The following is a 19,976-nucleotide window of genomic DNA, read 5'->3' on the forward strand; positions in this document are numbered from 1 at the left end:
TTGCAAGTAACAAAATCTTTAATGCTGTCTCTTTCAAATGTCTCAGAGTGAGTTATTGAGATTGTTAAGTGCCAGCTGAATGAGAAAAGGGGTGGACTACTCTGTGGAATGTGAAACTATCCTGTTCTGTGAGTCCCTGTATAGCTAGAGGAATTGAACCACACATTCCCAAACTCTATAACATCTTCAAGTGCGTGAGACTCTTAGCGACACATTTCACAAGAAACATCTCTGGATGTTTTTCTCCAAGTATTTATTCTTTCCCCCCTTTAAGGGAATAAAATATGAAACACTCAGTGATATAAGTACCGAACATTTTAACGGAACACAATCCTCCGGAAAATACAGATGTGCATTGCACATAACATTGAACTTTTATCAGCATATGGTTGCCAGCTTCCAACCTTGAGATTCTGCCTATCATCTCCAATCACTTTAGATTTTCTACTGAATCAGGAGACAGAGCCTCCTGAGACCATCCCTTACTCCCTTTGTTTCTCTCCTCTTTTAAGCTCGAGTGGCATGCCAGCAGCCTTGATTACTATCGTAGGGAGAGAACAAATGAATCGGAAAGAGAAATTGGAGGAATTGCAGCTGGCTTATCTTCAGGGGCAAGCTTAACAGGGATAACAGGGGACTTCCCAATTGAGAGCTGGCAGCCTTGTTTACTGATGAACTGGAATTGGTTTATTCAACAAGGGTTTAGAGAAATGCCAGATGACTCTTGGTGCATACGGAAAAGAACCACTGCTACCTAAATAAACCGTTTAGCAGTAGCAAAAGGAATTTCAGAGTCAGCATACTGCAGGAGAGGTGCATACTAAACTCTTTTAGTATTTAATTTAATCTCCTTAAGAAAACACTGTTTGGATCACCCTCAACTTTGCTAATGCGTGGATGGTGATTTCCAGCTTATGCCCTCAGCTTCATGATGAACGACTAAAGGGAAAGATGGACAGCAGCTTTTCAAAACTCACAATACTGATGAAGAGGAATTTTGTAGAAATCCACTGACTGAGGATAGTGAATACTGTTGTCTGACATATTAGAAATCCACTGACTGGGGATAGTGAATAGTGTTGTCTGACATACTAGGAAGACACAGATTGAGGAAAGCTGATATTAGGGCTAATTTCCCCATGTCCCTCAGCCCGAACTGAGATGCAGTGGGATCTGTTTCTTTCTGATGGATAGACTCTAAACTTAGGAAGAAGAATTCGGTTTTCACAGCTAAGCCTGCAATGAGAGACATTTCTGAGGTAGCAGTAAATGAGGAAATAGGAAGCACAATTCAATCGTGCTTCTTTGTTCTCTATATTTCTCGGACGTGGTGGCCCTGCGGGTTAAACTGCAGAAACCTCTGTGCTGCAAGGTCAGGAGACCTGCTGTCGTATGATCGAAACCATGCGACGGAGGCAGCTCCCGTCCCTTGTCCCAGCTCCTGCCAACCTAGCAGTTTGAAAGCATGTAAATGCGAGTCAATAAATAGGTACCACCTCAGTGGGAAGGTAACGGTGTTCCGTGTCTAGTCGCGCTGGCCACGTGACCACAGAAAACTGTCTTCAGACAAACGCTGGCTCTATGGCTTGGAGATGGGGATGAGCACCGTGCCCTAGAGTCGGACACGACTGGACTAAATGTCAAGGGGAACCTTTACCTATATTTCTCTTTTACAAAACGATTTGCTTTTGATACAGCAAGAAAATGTGGGAACCATTTCCTGCTGTGATTATCGTCACATGTTAGGCCATCATACCCTAAAGAGGTTTTAATAAAAATAAACTTAGGAGCAACGTCTGATGGGAATATGATGTTATGCGGACCTCAGTTATCCAACTTGTGCTCTTGCAATATAAGGTATGTGTTTGGGCTCATAACCGTGAAACCTAGACCTGGAGAAAACTCCAGAATCTCCATCTCCTCCCAGTGTCTCATTTTCTAAGTCCTCCTTACAAGACGCCATCAAAAGAGGGACCTCTTCCCTGAGTTCTCTGCAATTGCTGACGTCTTTTTCAAAACTTTCCTGATTTATAAGCTGCTCCTCAAGGAGCCACGAGACGTCCAGTTGTCCGCAGGTGGCTTCAGGGTGGTCTCTCGCTGCCATGAATTGCCTCCTGGTAGGAGATACAAGGTCAAGTCCTTCTGTCAGTCTTGGCATGCGAGGCCAAAAGTCTATGTCACTATTTGCATCTTCCTGTCCTTCTCCTCTGGCAACTGGAGAAGTGATAGGAAAGTCCAGGGGATCATCCATTGAAGAGTTTTCCGAAAGTGAGCCCCCCAGATTTTTGGAGAATCCAGAAACAGCCTTTTCTGTCACCCATTCTATTGAATCAAAGGGTCCTGGCATCATCACCACTGGCCAACACTCCCCATGAGGCTGGGCATTTCCAGACTGGGACGATGGATCGAGCGCCTTCTGATCCGTGCCCACTTGGAAATCCCTGTCTTTCTTTTTGAATCTGTGCATTTCCGTGTAAGGTATGGGACCACCGCTATCATCTTCGTCTTCTTCATCCTCATCATCGTCTTCTGCCAGTGAACACACAGGAGACCGTGTTATCTGATGAGGGAGCCTGTTCCTCTTTCCTGCGTCTAAAGGCAACTCTGTGCACAGGAGGGCATCCAGTACGATTTCTTCCATGGTGCCAAATTCAAACAGCTTCTTTGGACTGTTGAACGTGGAAAAATCCTGATCGGAGAGAGAAAATGCAGATTAATGTCTGGAAAAATGCAACTGGATTTGCATCAGTTTTGGATTTTTAGAAAACAAAACCACGTAAAACTAGTATAGATCGACCGCGCTAAATAGCGGAAGGCTAGGGCATCATGTGTAAACACAAGGTCACACATTTTTTGCTGGTGTTTAAGTAAATATTTTCATTCAAATCCTGAAGGCGAGGTTTCCATTGGCCTTCCAAACTGGTTTTCAGGCAGTATTTTGGAAATACTTCCGACCAACTCTTAAAGATCATTGGGTTTTTGAACACTAGCATTTAAAGAATTATTTCTAATCTTTTTCTGAAGATTGTTTTGGTCTGTCGCATATCACTTTGGAAGCTCTGATAGGCTTAAAAGTGATAAAATACATTTTTACTCAATGAGTGCCCCCTTCAAATCCCAAACCCTCTTGTTTTGCTGACAATTCGTGAGCTGTGGAGAACAGATTAAATACAATTTAGCACACTGAGTTAGGTGTCTGGCTTTAGAGCCAAAGTTTGGGAATTCAGTTCCTCGCTGTGCAATTCCAGACGAGCCAGCCTGGGGGGCCTTGGGCCAGCTGCACAGTCCCAGGTCACCCCCTAGAGGAAGCGAATGGGAAACCACTTCTGAGTAGTCTCTTATCTAGAAGCCCTGAAAAGGGTCACCCTAAGTCAGAATTGACTTGATGTCACATGATGATGATGACCAGTTAAAAGACTAACTATTAAAATCAATAAGCTGTACAAAAGGCTCGTATCTCTCCGTGGCAGCATGCCCGGTTCGCACAGCAACTGTTTTACAAGTTCACTCTTGGCACTGAAACGTGAGGTTTGGAAAGATGCCATTGCTCGGTTCACCGGCTGGCGAGGGCTACTAATCATGTAATGAATCAGACAAAGACACAGTAGCGGGCAGCATGATATGTCGGTTAACGCATGCCAGCTGCCAAATGGTAACCAACACCCCAGAAATCATATATCAAATATTTGAGTGCTTGACTATCTCGGAATGCCGGTGAGTGTTCAACATGGGAATTAGCCAAGGACTGCGTGTGGAGCAACTTTGCTAGAGCAAAGTGAACACTCTTGATTATTTCTGACAGAGCTGGCCGAAGAAGTAGGAGCTGGTTTCATACACACACTTGCTGTAAAAAAATGCACGCTGTCATTGCCAAAGCAAGCTTACTGGGTTCTTCTCTTGCCTTGGTGGCCCTCTGTAGTTCCTCCTCGTTTCCACTCTCTGCCCCTGTGTCTGCAGTTCATGCAAAGTTTGTTTTTAATTGGGACTCAAGATTTGGGACTTGGGAGCTGGACCCTAAGAATTGCCAGCATCCCTGATTTTAAATGAAAGAAATGGATTCCAGCCAATAGTACTCAGACTGTTCTCGAAGCCTGCAACAGGATCGCCGGCCATTTCCATTCTTTCCACACACAATATGAGCATGCTCGGGTATTAAGATCATCAGGAGAAGGTTTTCTTTCAGTCCCACCACCCTCGCAGGTGTGTTCGGTGGGAACACGGGAGAGGAGGGCCTTCTCTGATGCTGCTCCGAGACTCTGGAACTCCCTCCCACTGGAGGACAGCCTGGCCCCATCTTGGCTGTCCTTCCGCAAGCAAGCGATGGCCTTTCTCTTCAGGCAAGCTTTCCCTGAATGACTAGCTGCCAGAGTGGGTTTGTTTTTTTAAATAGACTGCTTTGAATCTGTATTTCACGTTGCTTTTGCTTACCGTTTTTAGTATGTTATTTGTTTGATCTTTTTTTAGTATTTGTATATTTGTATTTGCGAATCCACGCAACGGAATGAGCACCCGTCGCTTGTCCCAGCTCCCGCCAACCTAGCGGTTCGAAAGCATGCAAATGCGAGTAGATAAATAGGGACCACCTCGGTGGGAAGGTAAACAGCGTTCTGTGTCTAAATCACACTGGCCATGTGACCATGGAAAGATTGCCTTCGGACAAACACTGGCTCTATGGCTTGAACAGCGGGATGAGTGCCACCCCCTAGAGTCGGACACGACTGGACAAAAATTGTTAAGGGGAACCTTTACCTTTACCGTATACTCACTGTTGTTAGTTTTAAATATTGTCTTTTAATGATGTAAGCCACCTTGGGTCCTTTTTTTCAGAAGAAAGGAGGAAGATGATATCTTGAGATTGCAATATTTTAAAAAGATTTTAGCAAGATTTTAAATGCATAAATAAAATACTTTCCACACGGTTCTCCATCACACTGTCCATCTGCTAAGCGCACCCCATTGCAGAGGATGCAGCTGTATTTTCTAGGACTTCAGATTGCATTTCTGGAAGGCAGTGGCCAGACCAGCTACAACTCACGGCTCACCTACTTGAGCTGAAAGCTCAGCCCAGAACACACCCACACGTCCCCAAAGCTACAAATATTGAAAAGGAGCAAACAAAAGCCACTCTGGGAAATGGCGAACACAAGCAATACTAAAAACACAGCCAAAGCAATACTGCATCATAGGTAAAGGCTCCCCTTGAGATATAGACCAGTCGTATCCAACTCTAGGACATAGTACTCATCCCCGTTTCCAAGCCATAGAGCCAGCGTTTGTCCGAAGACAGTTTTCATGGTCACGTGGCCAGCACAACTAGACACGGAACGCCATGACCTTCCCACTGAGGTGGTACCTATTTATTGACTCAACATTTTTATGTGCTTTCGAACTGCTAGGTTGGCAGGAGATGGGACAAGCGACGGGAGCTCACTCCGTCGCGTGGATTCGATCTTATGATGGCAGGTCTTCTGACCTTGCAGCACACAAAGGCTTCTGCAGTTTAACCCGCAGCGCCACCACATCCCTAACTCAGTTATTCTACGCTTCTATGAAATATGTTCTATGGCTAATTTAGACCCTTCTCCAGACATGATCTTTGAAGCTGAAGAGGTCTCCACTGGTCCGTCATCTCCCTTGGCTATCTTCCACAACTTTAGGAAAAAGGACCGAGCCTTTCTGAGCTATCTGACAAGAATCCCAAACAGGGATTGTTAACTGGGGAGAGAATCTAACATCTGCCTTCTCCATTTCAAAAGCCAGCTATATTTCTCATACCAAAGCCTGAGGCGTCTTGGCTTGCTTAAGCTTGTGTCTGCACCAGACGTAGACGCTAAGAGGACCAGCTGAGACCACGAGCAGTAAGGGAAGAAAAATCAATGTCCAGTTTTCTGCTGCAAAAGAAAAAAAAACAATTTAAAAAGAAAATGTGAAGAGACCACAACACTTTCTTCACGATACAAACACATGGAGTTTGGGAAGTGAGGAGTCTACATTAAATTAGGATCTATGGTGCTGCTGTATATGCACTTTTAGACTCCTGGCCCACCTAGTTATTACTATTGCTGCTGAACGGCAGGAATAGCTTTCCTGTATTTCAAACAGGAATATTTTCCAGCTCTACTTGAAGAAGACAAGGACTGAATTGGGGACCTTCTTCGTGTAAAGCGTGCGCTCTACCGCTGAGCAGATCCACAGAAATTTATTTGCCTCATGAGATTCTGCTTCCTAACATTTTGGAGGCGTTGCAGCTGTATTCGGCCATTTTAATTGTTCTGAAAAGCAGTGTATTAGACCTCCCAGCTGCAGGTTTTGCTTAGTGAGAAAAAAAGGGGGAAGAAAATTACCAGTTTCTAAGAGAAGACTCTTGGGGGGGGGGAAATACTTCCCTTAGATCTTTTGGAGCAAGTCAAGACTCTTTAAAAAGTGGTATAAATCAATATAGTTACTCTGTGGAGATACAGATCTTTCCAGTGGATCGTGCTCCTTTCTCACAGGTACTTGCTGCCTTTTGCTATCATCCTGAATGAAATGCTCAGCAATGTATCTAAGCCCCTAGAGATAGGGAGACGGAGGCCATTTGAGGACCCTCGGGGCCCAGGGCAAGGTATGGCAATAAGACCACTCCTGCCCTCATCATAATCTCCTCAACAATGCGAGGCGGTTTATCCCGTCCTGTGGTTTCAGCCTCCTCTCAGTTGCCCTGCTTCCCTGGCCACTTCCTCTTCAGTGCTTTTTATTATCAGCCGGGTTTATTTCCTTTGTAAGGAGAAAGAACTTTAGTACCCCCCCCGAGCATAAAATATCTGGGTATGCCCAAGAGGACTGAGGGGAACACTCTTTTAGAAAAGGCTGGAATCAAAAAAGTAAGTGTGAAGAGATGGAGCAAACTCTCCACATCGTATCGCTAGGCAAATAGCCGTAATGCGGGTAAGGCCTACGAAGGACCTTATTTTTTTTGGAGGTCCAGAGTTCTGAGCACCTTGGAAGGTCCAGTTGTGGTGGCCATTTTAATTTTTCTGAATTGCAATGTGTTGGAAGTCCCAGCCCCAGTGAAGTGCGGATAAAACGTCATAACAAGAGCACCGTTGGATCAGACCAGAGGCCTGTCAAGACCAGAAAGGAGGCTGGCTGGGAGACTCTTGGGCTCTGCCTTCCAAAATTCAAGCTTTGTCTGATTCATAGACTGATCGACCAAGTAACTCTAGAAAGCCCTGAGAAGTGACAAGATGGCACTCAAGATATAGAATCCTGAGATGATCACTTTGACCTAAGAACACAACATACATCACAACAAGTCATCACTAGTAGCTTCATCCTCCATGGCTTTGTAAACAACATCCCATTTTGTGGCAGCTGACTTGCTAATTTACCTATTTATTTATTTGATTTATACCCCGCCCATCTGGTCTACCTGTGTGATTAATATCATTTGTAAGGAGAAGTATTTTTTAAGAAGCTATACTTCCTTTGTGGGAAGAAAGACTTCCTTATTCATTTTCTTTATTGATCTTAGAAACCTCAAGCTCCGGAATTGTAAAAGATGTACAACTGCCTCTTTCTGTCTTCTCCCATACCAGCCATAATTTCAAGTATTTCCCTCATCTTCCCCCTTACTCTGTGTTTCCCCTTCCTTTTCCTCCATAATAAGTTCAAGAGCAGCAAAAAACGACATAGTTAAATAACATGAAATTTATCAGTTTTGGAAGACTGTATAACAGCAACAAGGAAAGCTATGACAAACCTAGACAGCATCTTAAAAAGCAGAGACATCACCTTGCCAACAAAGGTCCACATAGTCAAACTTATGGTTTTTCCAGTAGTGATGTATGGAAGTGAGAGCTGGACCATACAGAAGGCTGACCGCCAAAGCATGGATGCTTTTGAATTGTGGTGCTGGAGGAGACTCTTGAGAGTCCCCTGGACTGCAAGGAGAACAAACCTATCCATTTTGAAAGAAATCAACCCCGAGGGCTCACTGGAAGGACAGATCCTGAAGCTGAGGCTCCAGTACTTTGGCCATCTCATGAGAAGAAAAGACTCCCTGGAAAAGACCCTGATGTTGGGAAAGTGTGAAGGCAAGAGGAGAAGGGGACGACCGAGGATGAGATGGTTGGACAGCGTCATCGAAGCCACCAGCATGAATTTGACCCAATTCCAGGAGGCGATGGAAGACAGAAGGGCCTGGCATTCTCTGCTCCATGGGGTCACAAAGAGTCGGACACGACTTAACAACTAAAGAACAACAACACAGCAGCAACAAATTGAGCAATTGCTACAGAGAAACCTAGTTCTTTATCTTCTAGTAATACAGTGACAAGGTCTTCAGAGAACGGGAATTTCAATAAAACAAATAATGGTTTAATAAAACACTCTCTCACAGTTGTACAAAAAGGGCAAGAACACACAATGTGTGAAAATTATCCAGCTTATTGCTGTCACATGGCCAAACTCCCTCGGAATAAGGCTGCCCTGACAATCTGCCTTGCATCTCCCTCAAAGGGACAATATTCAATCCCATATATAAAAAGGCTCTGTTAGAGCAGTACAACCAATTTCCTCAGGAGGTGGTGAGCGCTCCAACGCTAGAGGTATTCAAGAGAAAACTGGACCACCCTCTGTCAGTTCTGCTTTGATTTGGATTCCAGCCTCAAGCAAGGGGTTGGACCTTAAAATCCCCTTCCAACTCAACTGTTCTGTTTCTATATTATTATTATCAGCAGCATACAGCAAAAGCCTGCCCCACAAATGAGTTTAACCTGTTAGAGCAGGATAAATGTGCAAAGGAAGGACTGGAAATTTATGGACCCTCACCTGCCCCTTGCAGGATACCTTTTCCATGTAACTGTGTACAAACCGGCCGAGAGAAGTGGCTCCATTTCTCGTTTGTCTGGAAGTAACTCCGGGCATGGAAGCAGTAATTACCGCTAGGCCACTGTGTCATGTTAAGTTCTATCACATTCCCCTTTGGTCGCTCATACCTGTTCTGAAATATAAAGAAAGTGAAACTGAAAACACACACAGGGATCAACAAAAGCCTTAGCGATAACAAGATATAATAATGGTAGACTTCAGCTTGCCACTGGGGTTGTGAATGGGGTTCCTTTACTGGCTCTACTTCTATAACGAAACAAACAGAGCTTTCCTGGAATGACAAAATTGTGGAAGAACACCATGTTTGTGGGTTTCAGGCAATTGCGAAAGGCAAAGCATTAGGGCCAGTTCAAAAGGTGGCCACCCCAATGCCTGGGCTGCATATAGAGGTGGAAAGAAAGCATGTTGGTAATCCTGACCCTCTGGGCCCACTTTGGTCCTTTCACCAGATGGGAGAGCTAAACCATTTAGGTTTCCATCCATGGGGATCTTGGATTCTTGACATGGCAGTCACCTAAAAAGCTGGCATCTGAAGCCACAAGCAAGCCTTGACGTGATTCTGGCATGTTTAGGAGAGCAAAAAGTCACAAACCCCAGGCTGGCCGTAACACTAAACACGAACATGCACTATACACTGTGCAAGCAACATGTTAGGACAGAAGGGCTGAAAATCTCTGATGAGGAGCTTTTCAAGAGTGCTTGATTTAGGATTGCTTGACTTAGGGTGCAACAGTAGGAAAAGTACAGACTGATCCACTGTAAATTCACACCTGGGAAGTCAGGGTGAATTCACTTTAGCTGACCAGATAGGAACGATGAGAAAGAAAGGATGGAACTGGCAATCAGCCCTTGAGGTTGTTAAGGCAGATTCTGCTGTAGCTGTCCAGACTTGCAGGAGACTTAGCTACAGCAGAGCTAGCTTAACAAGCTGCAAACAAGGGATGATTGCCAACTTCCTTTCCCCCACCCTCCTCAATCCTATCAGGTTGTCTAAAGCAAACAAACTTTCATTAGCTGGACCTTGTAAACAAGGGCTGATCATTAATGTCCTCCTCATTCTCCATTTCTTTTTTCTTTTGATCTCCTAGGTCTCCTAGCTAGCACATCAGCCTTGGCATCCATCCATCCGTCCATCCATCCATCCATCCATCCATCCATCCATCCATCCATCCATCCATCCATCCATCCATCCATCCATCCATCCATCCATCCATCCATCCATCCAACCAACCAACCAACCAACCAACAAGCAGTGGATGGGAACTGGCACTCTTGCAAGTGCCTCTTTGTTTCATCTATTTCCAATTTGAACAAGGGAATGGAGAAAGCCAGCATGAGGTTGGCCCGTTCAGCCATGGAACTGCATTGGTTCAACCAACCACACGTGCTTGAACTGATATGATTGGCGGGGGGAGGAGTACAAGTCCCGGCAACACAGGAAGAAAGTACAGATTGGGGTGGATGGGGAACTCCAGACTGATTAGCATTGACTTGTACCTCATGTAATAAATGGAAAATAGAATGAATCTGTCCAAATCCTGGATCATTTCCTGTATTATTTGTCAATGTGTCGCCCCTTTAGAATGATAACCAATCTCTACTGCACGGTCACCATCACCAGTCTTGACATATATGCCTTCTCTGCTTAATAGGCAAGGTAGACGATAATGCAACGAAGCCATGATTTTGATTTTTCTTTTGTGTGTTATAATGTGACAGCGAAGTCCTGCACTGGACTTAGCCATCTTTCACTCACTTTTTTCCCTGTTCCTGCTTCCCAAGTTTCCAAGTTGTAGTAGACCTGATGCTGCAAGATGTCCTTCGCACACGATGGGTACAAGAAAGTAGCGTTCACTCTGACGATGTTTTCAGTCTCGTGTACTTGCAACATTGGGGGCGCAGGTTCCACTAGAAATGTTTGGACACATATTTAGAGAACTTTCGACGGAGACAGATTAAAGTTGGACTTTCATTAGTCCATGGACAACCCTCAATGGGAATTCCAAATGTTCCTTATACATGCTCTCTTTTTCACATTGATGATATCCCCCATCCATCTTGTTGACCGGATATGCAGGCTTAGTGCTACTGTTGTTGGCTTTTCCCTCTCCTTTAGCGCTATATCACGCCCACCGCTTTGTCACATTGTGATGTTACAGAATTCATGAAATAGCTTGTTGTTTCTCTATGGCAGGGTAAGCATTGTCAGGGGCCTCATGAAAATGTGACTGATGGACACGGAACGCCAGTTGCAATGTATCTGCATATAGACGGGGACTGGCTGAGATCGAGAGAAAGGGAGGCGCTATTGGAATGAGGCAACGCGAATGAGCTTGGAAAAAAATGAGTGATCCATAGAGATGGGCACGAACTGCTGGTTTGGTGGTTCGTCGCGGTTCGTTTCCCAGCCAAACACCTGGCAGTTTGATGCCGCACCCCCTCCAGTGGGCACCCATTTGGAGGCAGCGTCTGGAGAAGACAGAGCAAGGTGCTGTCGCTGAGGGGGTGCCCGCTGGAGTGGGTGGGCTGTTCAACTGTGGATCAGCTGTTCGGCCAGTAAACGAACCACACTGAATCACTGAATCACTGGTTCGTGACCATCTCCAGTGATGAATGATGCTTTGACGAGGATGGTTGGAAAGTTTGGAAGAACATCCAGAAGGAAACATTAGCAATAGGGATTCAAGTATTCAATAAAAAGGTTTATCTTGATCCCTAAGCAAAGACAGTTGGTTGGCACCACCTTTTCCATACTAGCTCTCTCAGGTGGGGAGTGATGTCTTCATACACAGTGCAACCCCTCCAACACTGAAAATAATCAGGATTCCCATTTACATGGAGATGCTCCATGCGCCAGGCTGTTTTTCATCCTCAGATCTAACAGTCTGCATGAGACAGCTATGGCAAAGGGAGCTGGAAGAGATTTAAAGGTGTGTCCTAAAAGCTTCAATAGGCCTAGTTAGAGCGAATGGCATCAGTGGAAGAAAAGAAAAATGCATATGGGAATTTGTGATGCTGTGCTTAAGAATTAGACTGTTAGAAGCCCAGTAATAATAAAAAGTAACGGCGCTCATAGATGGTCGGGTGGCAGGACTTGACTTATATACCGGATCACAGATTGTGTTTAATATATATATTTTTAGCAGTTCTGTCCATGCCTACTGCTTGGTCATCAGTACCCAAGACTTAATGAGCCTAAAGGAAGTAGCTTATAAATTTTATACCACAAACAACAGCAAGAGTTGAATCTAGTAGAGATCTTGGTGGCTGCGTTTCTCCGAGAAGAACTGTGTTTATGGGGAGATCTAAAATGGCAGTTCAAGATGGGATCACCACACATGTCCACTCTCCTTTTATAACCCTGCAAAGACTGTGGCATTTTGTGTCTGTCCCCTGCACCAGGGCCTTGGGTTCATGCCCTTATCATCTCTCGACTTCCACCACGGCCTCCTCTCTGGACATTAATGATTAAACCTTACTCTACTTGTTGGAGTCCCGCACTCTGCCACCAAGGTCACTCACCCTTCTTGGGTATTTAACCATGGTCTTGATTTTGTAAATCCTTCCACCAGCTTTATGTTTATTTACAGAACTTGCCCTTCAAACCCTTCCATGGATTTGCCCCTTCCTTATTTCTCCACGCGTTTATCTAAGAGTAGACATTATTTCAAGGAACCTGGTATTGCATTCAGATCATCGTGAAGGGAACCTACTCAGTGATCCTCCATCACCTGCTGACTTCCATTTTTTTCTGATTTCTATCAAACAGGCTTTTATTATAGAAACTGCTTTCCTGGGTTAGATTACCTTATCGGTATTGCTGGTGTCATCTCCTCTCCCTAAAAAGCAACTTTTTCTGGTGCAATCGGACATCTGCATCTAAGTTAGCTAGAACTGGGCTTCCTGTTATTTTTCCTCCCTTAGTTTAATTCTTGGTAAACCTTGCCTTTCCCCTCCATTTCAAGCCCTGGCAAGAGCTAACAATGGAAGCAGGGGGAACAAGAAGGAACTCGTAGACTCAGTGCAAACATCGTTGAGGTCTCGAAGACGACTGAACTCAACTCAGCTTCCGCTGAAGGAGATGTATGTCTTTGCACTGGGAAGAGTCGATCCAGAGGGACTGACTTGAGGATGGCTGTCCTTCACCTACTGGGATGTGTGCTGGCCTTCCTTCAATCTAGGCTCATAGCCTTAGGATTTATAGTGTTGCTTCTTTCCTTCTTACATTTCCCTTCTGGAACCTCTCTGAGAGAGAGCAGAGGAGACATCTTGCTTTGAGGGGGTGGCCATGGCTCTCTGCATCTCCACCTTAATTAGCTAGAAATAGGAGTATCTTTCATACTCAGTCTCTCTCTCTAAGAAGTACAGGACGATGCCCATATCTGCAAGGGATAGTTTCTAAGCCGCCCTGCGGATGTGTGAAACCGTGGATACCAATGAACCCATTAAAGAGTTGGCCAACGGGAAAGAGGAGGAGGTAAGGGTGTGTGCGCACTATGGTGTGCATGTGTGCACCAAGGGCTATGTTGCAGCAGGGGTGACAGAAGACTGCTGAAACCACAGATTCTGGCTCCACAGACACAGGGCTCCAACTGAACTTGTTTTCTTATTTTTGTAGAAGCAGCATGGATCTGATTTCCTTGCCAAGGGAAAGTGTGTTCTGATCAATATCCTGATATTTTCAAGAGCTTAATGCACATGTTAACTTTGCTGCCACTTGCTGCGTTAATATAGAAAAGTTGTGCTAAAGTTCCCCACCCGGCCCCTCTCTGCCACGTCTTGAACCCTGTGTTTTGCCCACTAAGGGTTAAGTGTTCAAGAAGGTTATTTTCAGACCGGCAAGGCTGCCTGGAGGCAAAGAGAGCCTCCGAGCAAATATGAAGAGGTGCGGCTTCTGTTTAAGGCTACTGAGTCAAAGAGTGAACTTTTAAGCAAACAGCACCTCCTTTTCCATTAATACGCAGCCAGAGTGCATGAGCAAAATCAGCTCTATGGTTTCTTGCTGATTCAGGATCTGAAGGTGCAAACCATACCGTCAAGAGCGTAATCGATGTCTTTCAGCTCCACCCAGGCGGAGGAAGCCATTCCAGCGCGGCTCCTCATCTGAGCTCTGATCCGAACCCAGTATCGGTTGTGGAGTTCTCTTGGCACGCACGTTATGTTGCAACTTCTTCCAGAGATGTCTCTGCAATCAGGGACGTCTTCCCACTGAGCATCATACGGATCTCTGAAAGAGGGAGTGAGAAAAACGATGATAGCCTGCTTTGCAAAGACAACGAAGAAATGATGCAGAATACTCAGCCACTATGACAACAGAGGCAACAACACCGGGATCAAAGTTCAGCCTTCAAAGAGACACCGTGTTTGTTTTCAACCAGAAATAGAAGGCAAGGTTCATCGGCTGTGTGGCTGGAAGGACTCCTTGACCGTCCCACAAATTACAGACTATGTGTGTGATGATACTGGCATATAATTAGAGATCGGCATGAACCACAAAAATTGTGGTTCGTGGCTACCCACAAACTTTTTGAACTTTAAAAAACAAACCATGAACTGGTTGGTTTTTTAAAAAGTTTGTACCTGCGGAAGGGGAAGACAAACCACTCACCACACAGTCTGCCCCCTCTACCTCCTTCCCACTGCCCCATCGCCCCCCTACATTGTGTTGCCACCTCCTTGTCTTCCTCCTCTGCCTCCACCATATTCGGAGACAGCGGCCCGGCTTCTCTTCTGGGAGACAGGCCTTCTGTCTCTATGCATGCACATGCCTAGCAGTAGTTTTTTCCCTCTGTCACTGGGGCCCCACCTATGTGATGGACTATGATGTCCCTCATCCTTAAGCTGCAGGTCAGAGGAAACACCCACTAGAGTCTGACCAGGGTTTTCTTTAAAGGCTCTCTTCTCTAAGTGTGGAAGCTTAGAGGAGTCATCTAGAAGAGGACCTGTCGATCAGGATATGGCCCTCCTTCACCCTTCGATTCCTTATGTCTCCAGAACGTTCCAGAAAGACGATGGAAGCTTTGCCTCCCTCCTTTCCCTCTGATACCCACCTCCACTGAACCGTATAGGACACTCCAGAAGGGTAGCTGTCATCTGGAAGCCAGCTCAGGAACAGACTGAAATCCTTCGACAGAAGCGTAAGGTCACGAGGAGGCGGCAGCAGTACTTGGGCTGTCAGAAATAACGATGGTCAGAATGGAAGCTGCTTTACCGGACTAGCCATGCGATCAATTCTTATTGCAAGGTTGACCACAAACGTATGAAGTCTCTCAGGCAGCCATTTATGGATAAAGCCATTAAAAGCCAGTGTGGCATGGTGGACAGACTGGCAGTCTAGGACTCAGGAGATCTGTTTAGCCATGGAAACTTGCAGAGTGGAATGGGGAAGTGGTAAAACTTCTCATTAAAAACCTAACTTACCTTGAAACCTCTGTCAAGAGATGCGGAAAGCTTGTCCCAACTTAATGGTACACAACAAGAACACAAGACATGTCTGGTTAGGAAGTTCTTTTCAGAGGATCCCACAGGAATAAAACTTTCCCGGGGGACTATACTTTGTGTACGACTGATTGAAGGCATTGCAGAAAGAAGGAAATATACAAAATAAAGTAAATGTACTCTTCTAGGCTCCTTCTTCCCTGAGGGAGTTGATCTGTGTGTGAGGCTCTATCACCTCAGACAAGGAATAGAAAATCAAGTCGTGTGAATGTTGGTTAGTGGTTAATGCAACTGTCAGTGTATTCCAGATGAATGCTACACAAAGAGGAACCTTCCCTAGAATGGTTACATAAAAATATTTTGCTAAAATCATATATAGGTGCAAAAACCTGTAAAGGGGAAGGTCCCAAACCACTTGGCAGGAAACAGCAGGTTAGATAAGCGGGGTTGGGGGGGTTGGGGAGGAAGTGAGTTCTATACAAACCTTTCATATCAAATCTTTCTTTATTTGCATCAGAATGTTTCACCATCTAAAATTATGGACATATATGAAATATAAGGTAAAATTAAAAACAAATTAAAGTGTTAAAGTAATTAGGCTACTCTACTTTAAATTAGAGGTGACGGCGCTGTGGGTGAAACCGCAGAAGCCTCTGTGCTGCAAGGTCAGAAGACCTGCAGTCGTAAGATCAAATCCACACAACGGAATGAGCCCCCGTCGCTTGTCCCAGCTCCCACCAACCTAGCGGTTCGAAAGCATGCAAAATGCAAAAAATGTGGGTAGATAAATAGGTACCACCTTGGTGGGAAGGTAAATGGCGTTCTGTGTCTAGTCACGTTGGTCACGTGACCACGGATGATTGTCTGCGGGCAATCACTGGCTCTATAGCCTGGAAACAGGGATGAGCACCGCCCCTAGAGTTGAACACAACTGGACAAAATTGTCAAGGGGAACCTTTACCTTTGCTCTAAAGATTGAAATAAGTACATAAGAATATGCTTTTAAGGAGCTGGCTGGATAGCTTAGTGAGTTAGGTACCCTGTTTCCCTGAAAATAAGACCTAACCTGAAAATAAGCCCTAGTATGATTTTTCAGGATGCTCGTCATATAAGCCCTACCCGAAAATAAGCCCCAGTTAAGTGAAAGCCTGCCCTCCACCATTGTGCAGCAACCAGAAGATGACATGATTATATTTTAATAAATGTAGATGGTTGTACATGAAAAAAAATCCCCTGAAAATAAGCTCTAATGTTTTTTTTTGGAGCAAAAATTAATATAAGACCCTGTCTAATTTCTGGGCAACACGGTATCTGGCTGTGGAGCCAGAGGTTGGGGGTTCGATTCCTCACTGGCTCCCAGGGAGAAGAGCCAGCCTGGGTGGCCTTGGGCAAGCTGTACAATCTCAGGAAATCCATTGAAGAAGAATGGGAAACCACTTCTGTGTATTCTCTGCCTGAAAAACCCTGAAAAAGGTGGCCATAAATCAGAATTAATTTGATGGTCCACAGTTACTTTTATTATGCCATTAGGGCAGGGGGTGGCTCTCCAGATGTTTTTGATCTGCAGTTCCCATCAGTCTTAGCTGGCATAGGCAATACTGAAGGATGATGGGAGTGACCGTAAAAAAAAAAATCTGGAGGATCACTGTTGTTCACCTTCTACTTTAGGATCAAACACTTTACATTAACATCTGTAACAGCAAACTCTTGAAGTCTTCCTTTTTTTCAAAAGCCATTTCAGGTAACCTATCTTAAATCGCTCCACCCAATCTATACAAAATATATCAACATCAGCTTTCCTTCCTATGGTAAATATCTGGGGTGAGGTGGGGATTTAAGGTCGTAAAGGATCATGGAGGCGCTCTGCCCCATGCCTTCTGGGCTTTAACCACAGCCCAAAATGGAGACAACAATATTTTGAAAACCCCAACTAAAATCTGGCAGAATTCCTGTAGTGGCAACCTGGCAGGAGTCATTGGGCCCACAAAGAATAAAACCATTTTAGAGTGATGTAAAATGTTGGTGGTAATTTTTTTTAAAAAAAAACTTTCTTGTCACTGGGTGAGATTCTGGGAGATTCAGACTCCCCCCCCTGCAAAATAGTAGATTTTTTATGCATAAAAACACTTTATTTTGCATACAACCCAGTGCCTTAAATGCAAACTGCTAAATGCAAACTGATTGTACCCGAGATATGTAACATTTTTGATATATTTAACCAGGGGTCCCATTAGGCAGAGCGAGGTTTCTGACAACTCACTTTCGGAGCTGTGCACAGTTCTTCATATTTCTAATGACGATGTCCTTTATTTTATTTATTTATATTTTTAAAAATCAATTAAAAACACTGATGTTTCGGCAGGCCTTCCCCTCAGCCAATTCCTGATCTTCCCTCTTTTTTCCTCTCTCCTAGTGTTTGTCCCATCTTGTCCAAAGTTTCTCCCCTTATTTAAAATTGTTTTAATTATATTGTATTACGCTTGTTGTAAGCCGCCTAGAGTGGTCTTAAGTGACTAGATAGGCGGGATATAAAATAAATAAATAAATAAATAAATAAATAAATAAATAAATAAATAAATAAATTAATTTTATCCTGGTCAACCTGTGGCACAGCCACCGATATGCTGGCCGGCCAACCAATCACCGAGGAGACCACAGACCCAACAAAGAACTCATATAAACCACAAACAAGCCACATAATGTCCACGAATAAAGAAATAATTACTGTAAAATACTTTATAAACATCGAGTATGATACTATTAGGCGGCAAAAACAGGGCACGTTCATAAGCGGGGGAAGGAAAAAAAAAACCCCAAACGTTCAAGAGAGAGATTATTCCTGCAAAGAGGAATACCAAAATCAATCAATCAATCAATCAATCAAACACACAATGGTTTAACCAGCCTTGGGCAGTGATGTATCTTGAACGGGGCAGAGGTTTTACAGATGTGGCTCAACTCGGCAGCTACCTGAAGGCCAGGACCGGATTCTCACCTACAGGGAGCTTGTGCGAAACAGAAACGATTCTCGCCCGTCCACACATTCCCTTTCGCCGTGACTCTTTGGAGACGCGCTACTTTCCAATTTTAGGGCCAGAGCATTTTGTGGGACGGATCCTCCGTTGTTCTTTCTTTCTTTCTTTCTTTCTTTCTTTCTTTCTTTCTTTCTTTCTTTCTTTCTTTCTTTCTTTCTTTCTTTGGCCATAAATCTCAATTCCTCCCCCCCCCCCCAACATACATCTTATACCTGTTCTGGTCCCGCGTGTCCGCCACAAACTTTTTGAAAACTTTGGCTTCAGGGACGGGACAGAAGTCAAGAGCGCACCGGGATCTTTTGGGGGGGGGGTTGGCACCCTACCTGTGATCTGGCTGAAGAAAGCGAGAAAGACCAGGGCTCCGATCCGGAGATGAGACATCCGGGAAACCGGCAAGCGGAGTCGATCCGGATCACATACCTGCGCCTTTTCACTTTCGCTCTCAGGCTTCCTGGCCGGAGCGAACCGCACGTGTGAAGGCAAGACGGCCCTCTAAAGGACACCGAAGGGAACTGAGTTTCACCTGCTGAATTTCGGCTGGCCTTTTCTGTATACTGTACATTTTCTATAGCCCAGAGGTTGCAGCTTTATTGGCTGACAATGCCCTGCAAATTTAAATTTTAACCTTAACTTTAATAATAATCTCCGAACTGCAGAGCTGGAAGGGACCCCCAAAGATCATCAAGTCCAGCCCCTATCAAGAGGGCACAAGTGGGGAATTGAACTCCCAAACCTCAGGCTCCACAGCCGGAGACCTCAGCCACTGAGCTATCCAGCAGTTAAGGTTTCAGAAATGAATGCGTTTTTTTTTTCACCTGCTGCTTCGGTTTTTCTCCTCTCTAGGATATTCCTCAGAATCTTTCATTCCTTTCTCCCATTTGTGGGCTGTTTTTGGAATCTGTTTATTTTGTTTAATATATATATATTAAACAAAATAAACAGAATATATATAAACATCCCTTTTGCCTATATATGAAAAGAAGGTCTTTGCCTGCTTCTGGAAGGACAGTAGAGATAGAATCAAATCATGAAATATTTCACTTAGATGATAGAAATGTAAATAGAAATTAAACAGCAACACTGGAAGACCCACAAAATAATTTTGTTTGATATACATTAATTTAACACATAAGCAGAGAAGTAGAAATTTAATAACATCCAAAGGCCAATTGAAATTATTTGACATCACATCCCATCCTGAATCTCTGAAGGGATTTCTTATGTCACCGAGACCTGGGAAGAGAATTTCAAAGCACAGGGGCAAATATTTTCCCTGACTTTTTCAAGCCCTTCCACAGAGCCAAAGAAGTGTTTAATTTGCCAGTATCCTGAAGTGGTTCTAGTCTTAAGCCACTTCAGGATAAGGCAAATTCTATGAGGAAGGCTCACTTTGGTTTGTTTCCAGTCATTGAACGAGCTGAAAACGAACCAAAGTGGAACGATTTTAAAGCAAAGTATGCTGCTTATATACCACCCCATAATCCTCAAAGATAAGATGATATACGATGATATAAGATGATATACGATGAAACCTTTCTTACACCCTGGATTGACAATCTTCATCTTGCTTTGTCAGCCAGATTTCAGGAACAATGTTATAACTTCTATCAAGCTTTGTGGGACTTCTGGGGA

General features: G+C 44.4%; 1 protein-coding gene across 2 annotated transcripts; it reads right to left on the bottom strand.

Annotated features, from left to right (window-relative positions):
* Positions 1 to 232: 232 nt before the first annotated feature.
* IFNLR1 (interferon lambda receptor 1) lies at positions 233 to 18,917 on the bottom strand. Of its 2 annotated transcripts, XM_078379936.1 has the most exons (8): positions 18,668 to 18,917; positions 15,794 to 15,839; positions 14,922 to 15,042; positions 13,905 to 14,098; positions 10,628 to 10,779; positions 8,812 to 8,983; positions 5,776 to 5,891; positions 233 to 2,689 (listed from the first exon to the last, which is right to left on the bottom strand). In XM_078379936.1, the coding sequence occupies exons 2-8, from the start codon at positions 15,837 to 15,839 to the stop codon at positions 1,829 to 1,831; spliced, it is 1,662 nt and encodes a 553-aa protein (XP_078236062.1). In that variant the 5' UTR covers positions 18,668 to 18,917; the 3' UTR covers positions 233 to 1,828. The 2 variants fall into 2 exon arrangements, with proteins under 2 accessions (XP_078236062.1, XP_072836306.2); XM_072980205.2 differs by lacking the exon at positions 15,794 to 15,839 and having other exon boundaries at positions 18,668 to 18,839.
* Between the last annotated feature and the right edge of the window lie 1,059 nt (positions 18,918 to 19,976).

Source organism: Pogona vitticeps, chromosome 9, assembly GCF_051106095.1.
Source record: "Pogona vitticeps strain Pit_001003342236 chromosome 9, PviZW2.1, whole genome shotgun sequence".
NCBI classification, from domain to species: Eukaryota; Metazoa; Chordata; class Lepidosauria; order Squamata; family Agamidae; genus Pogona; species Pogona vitticeps.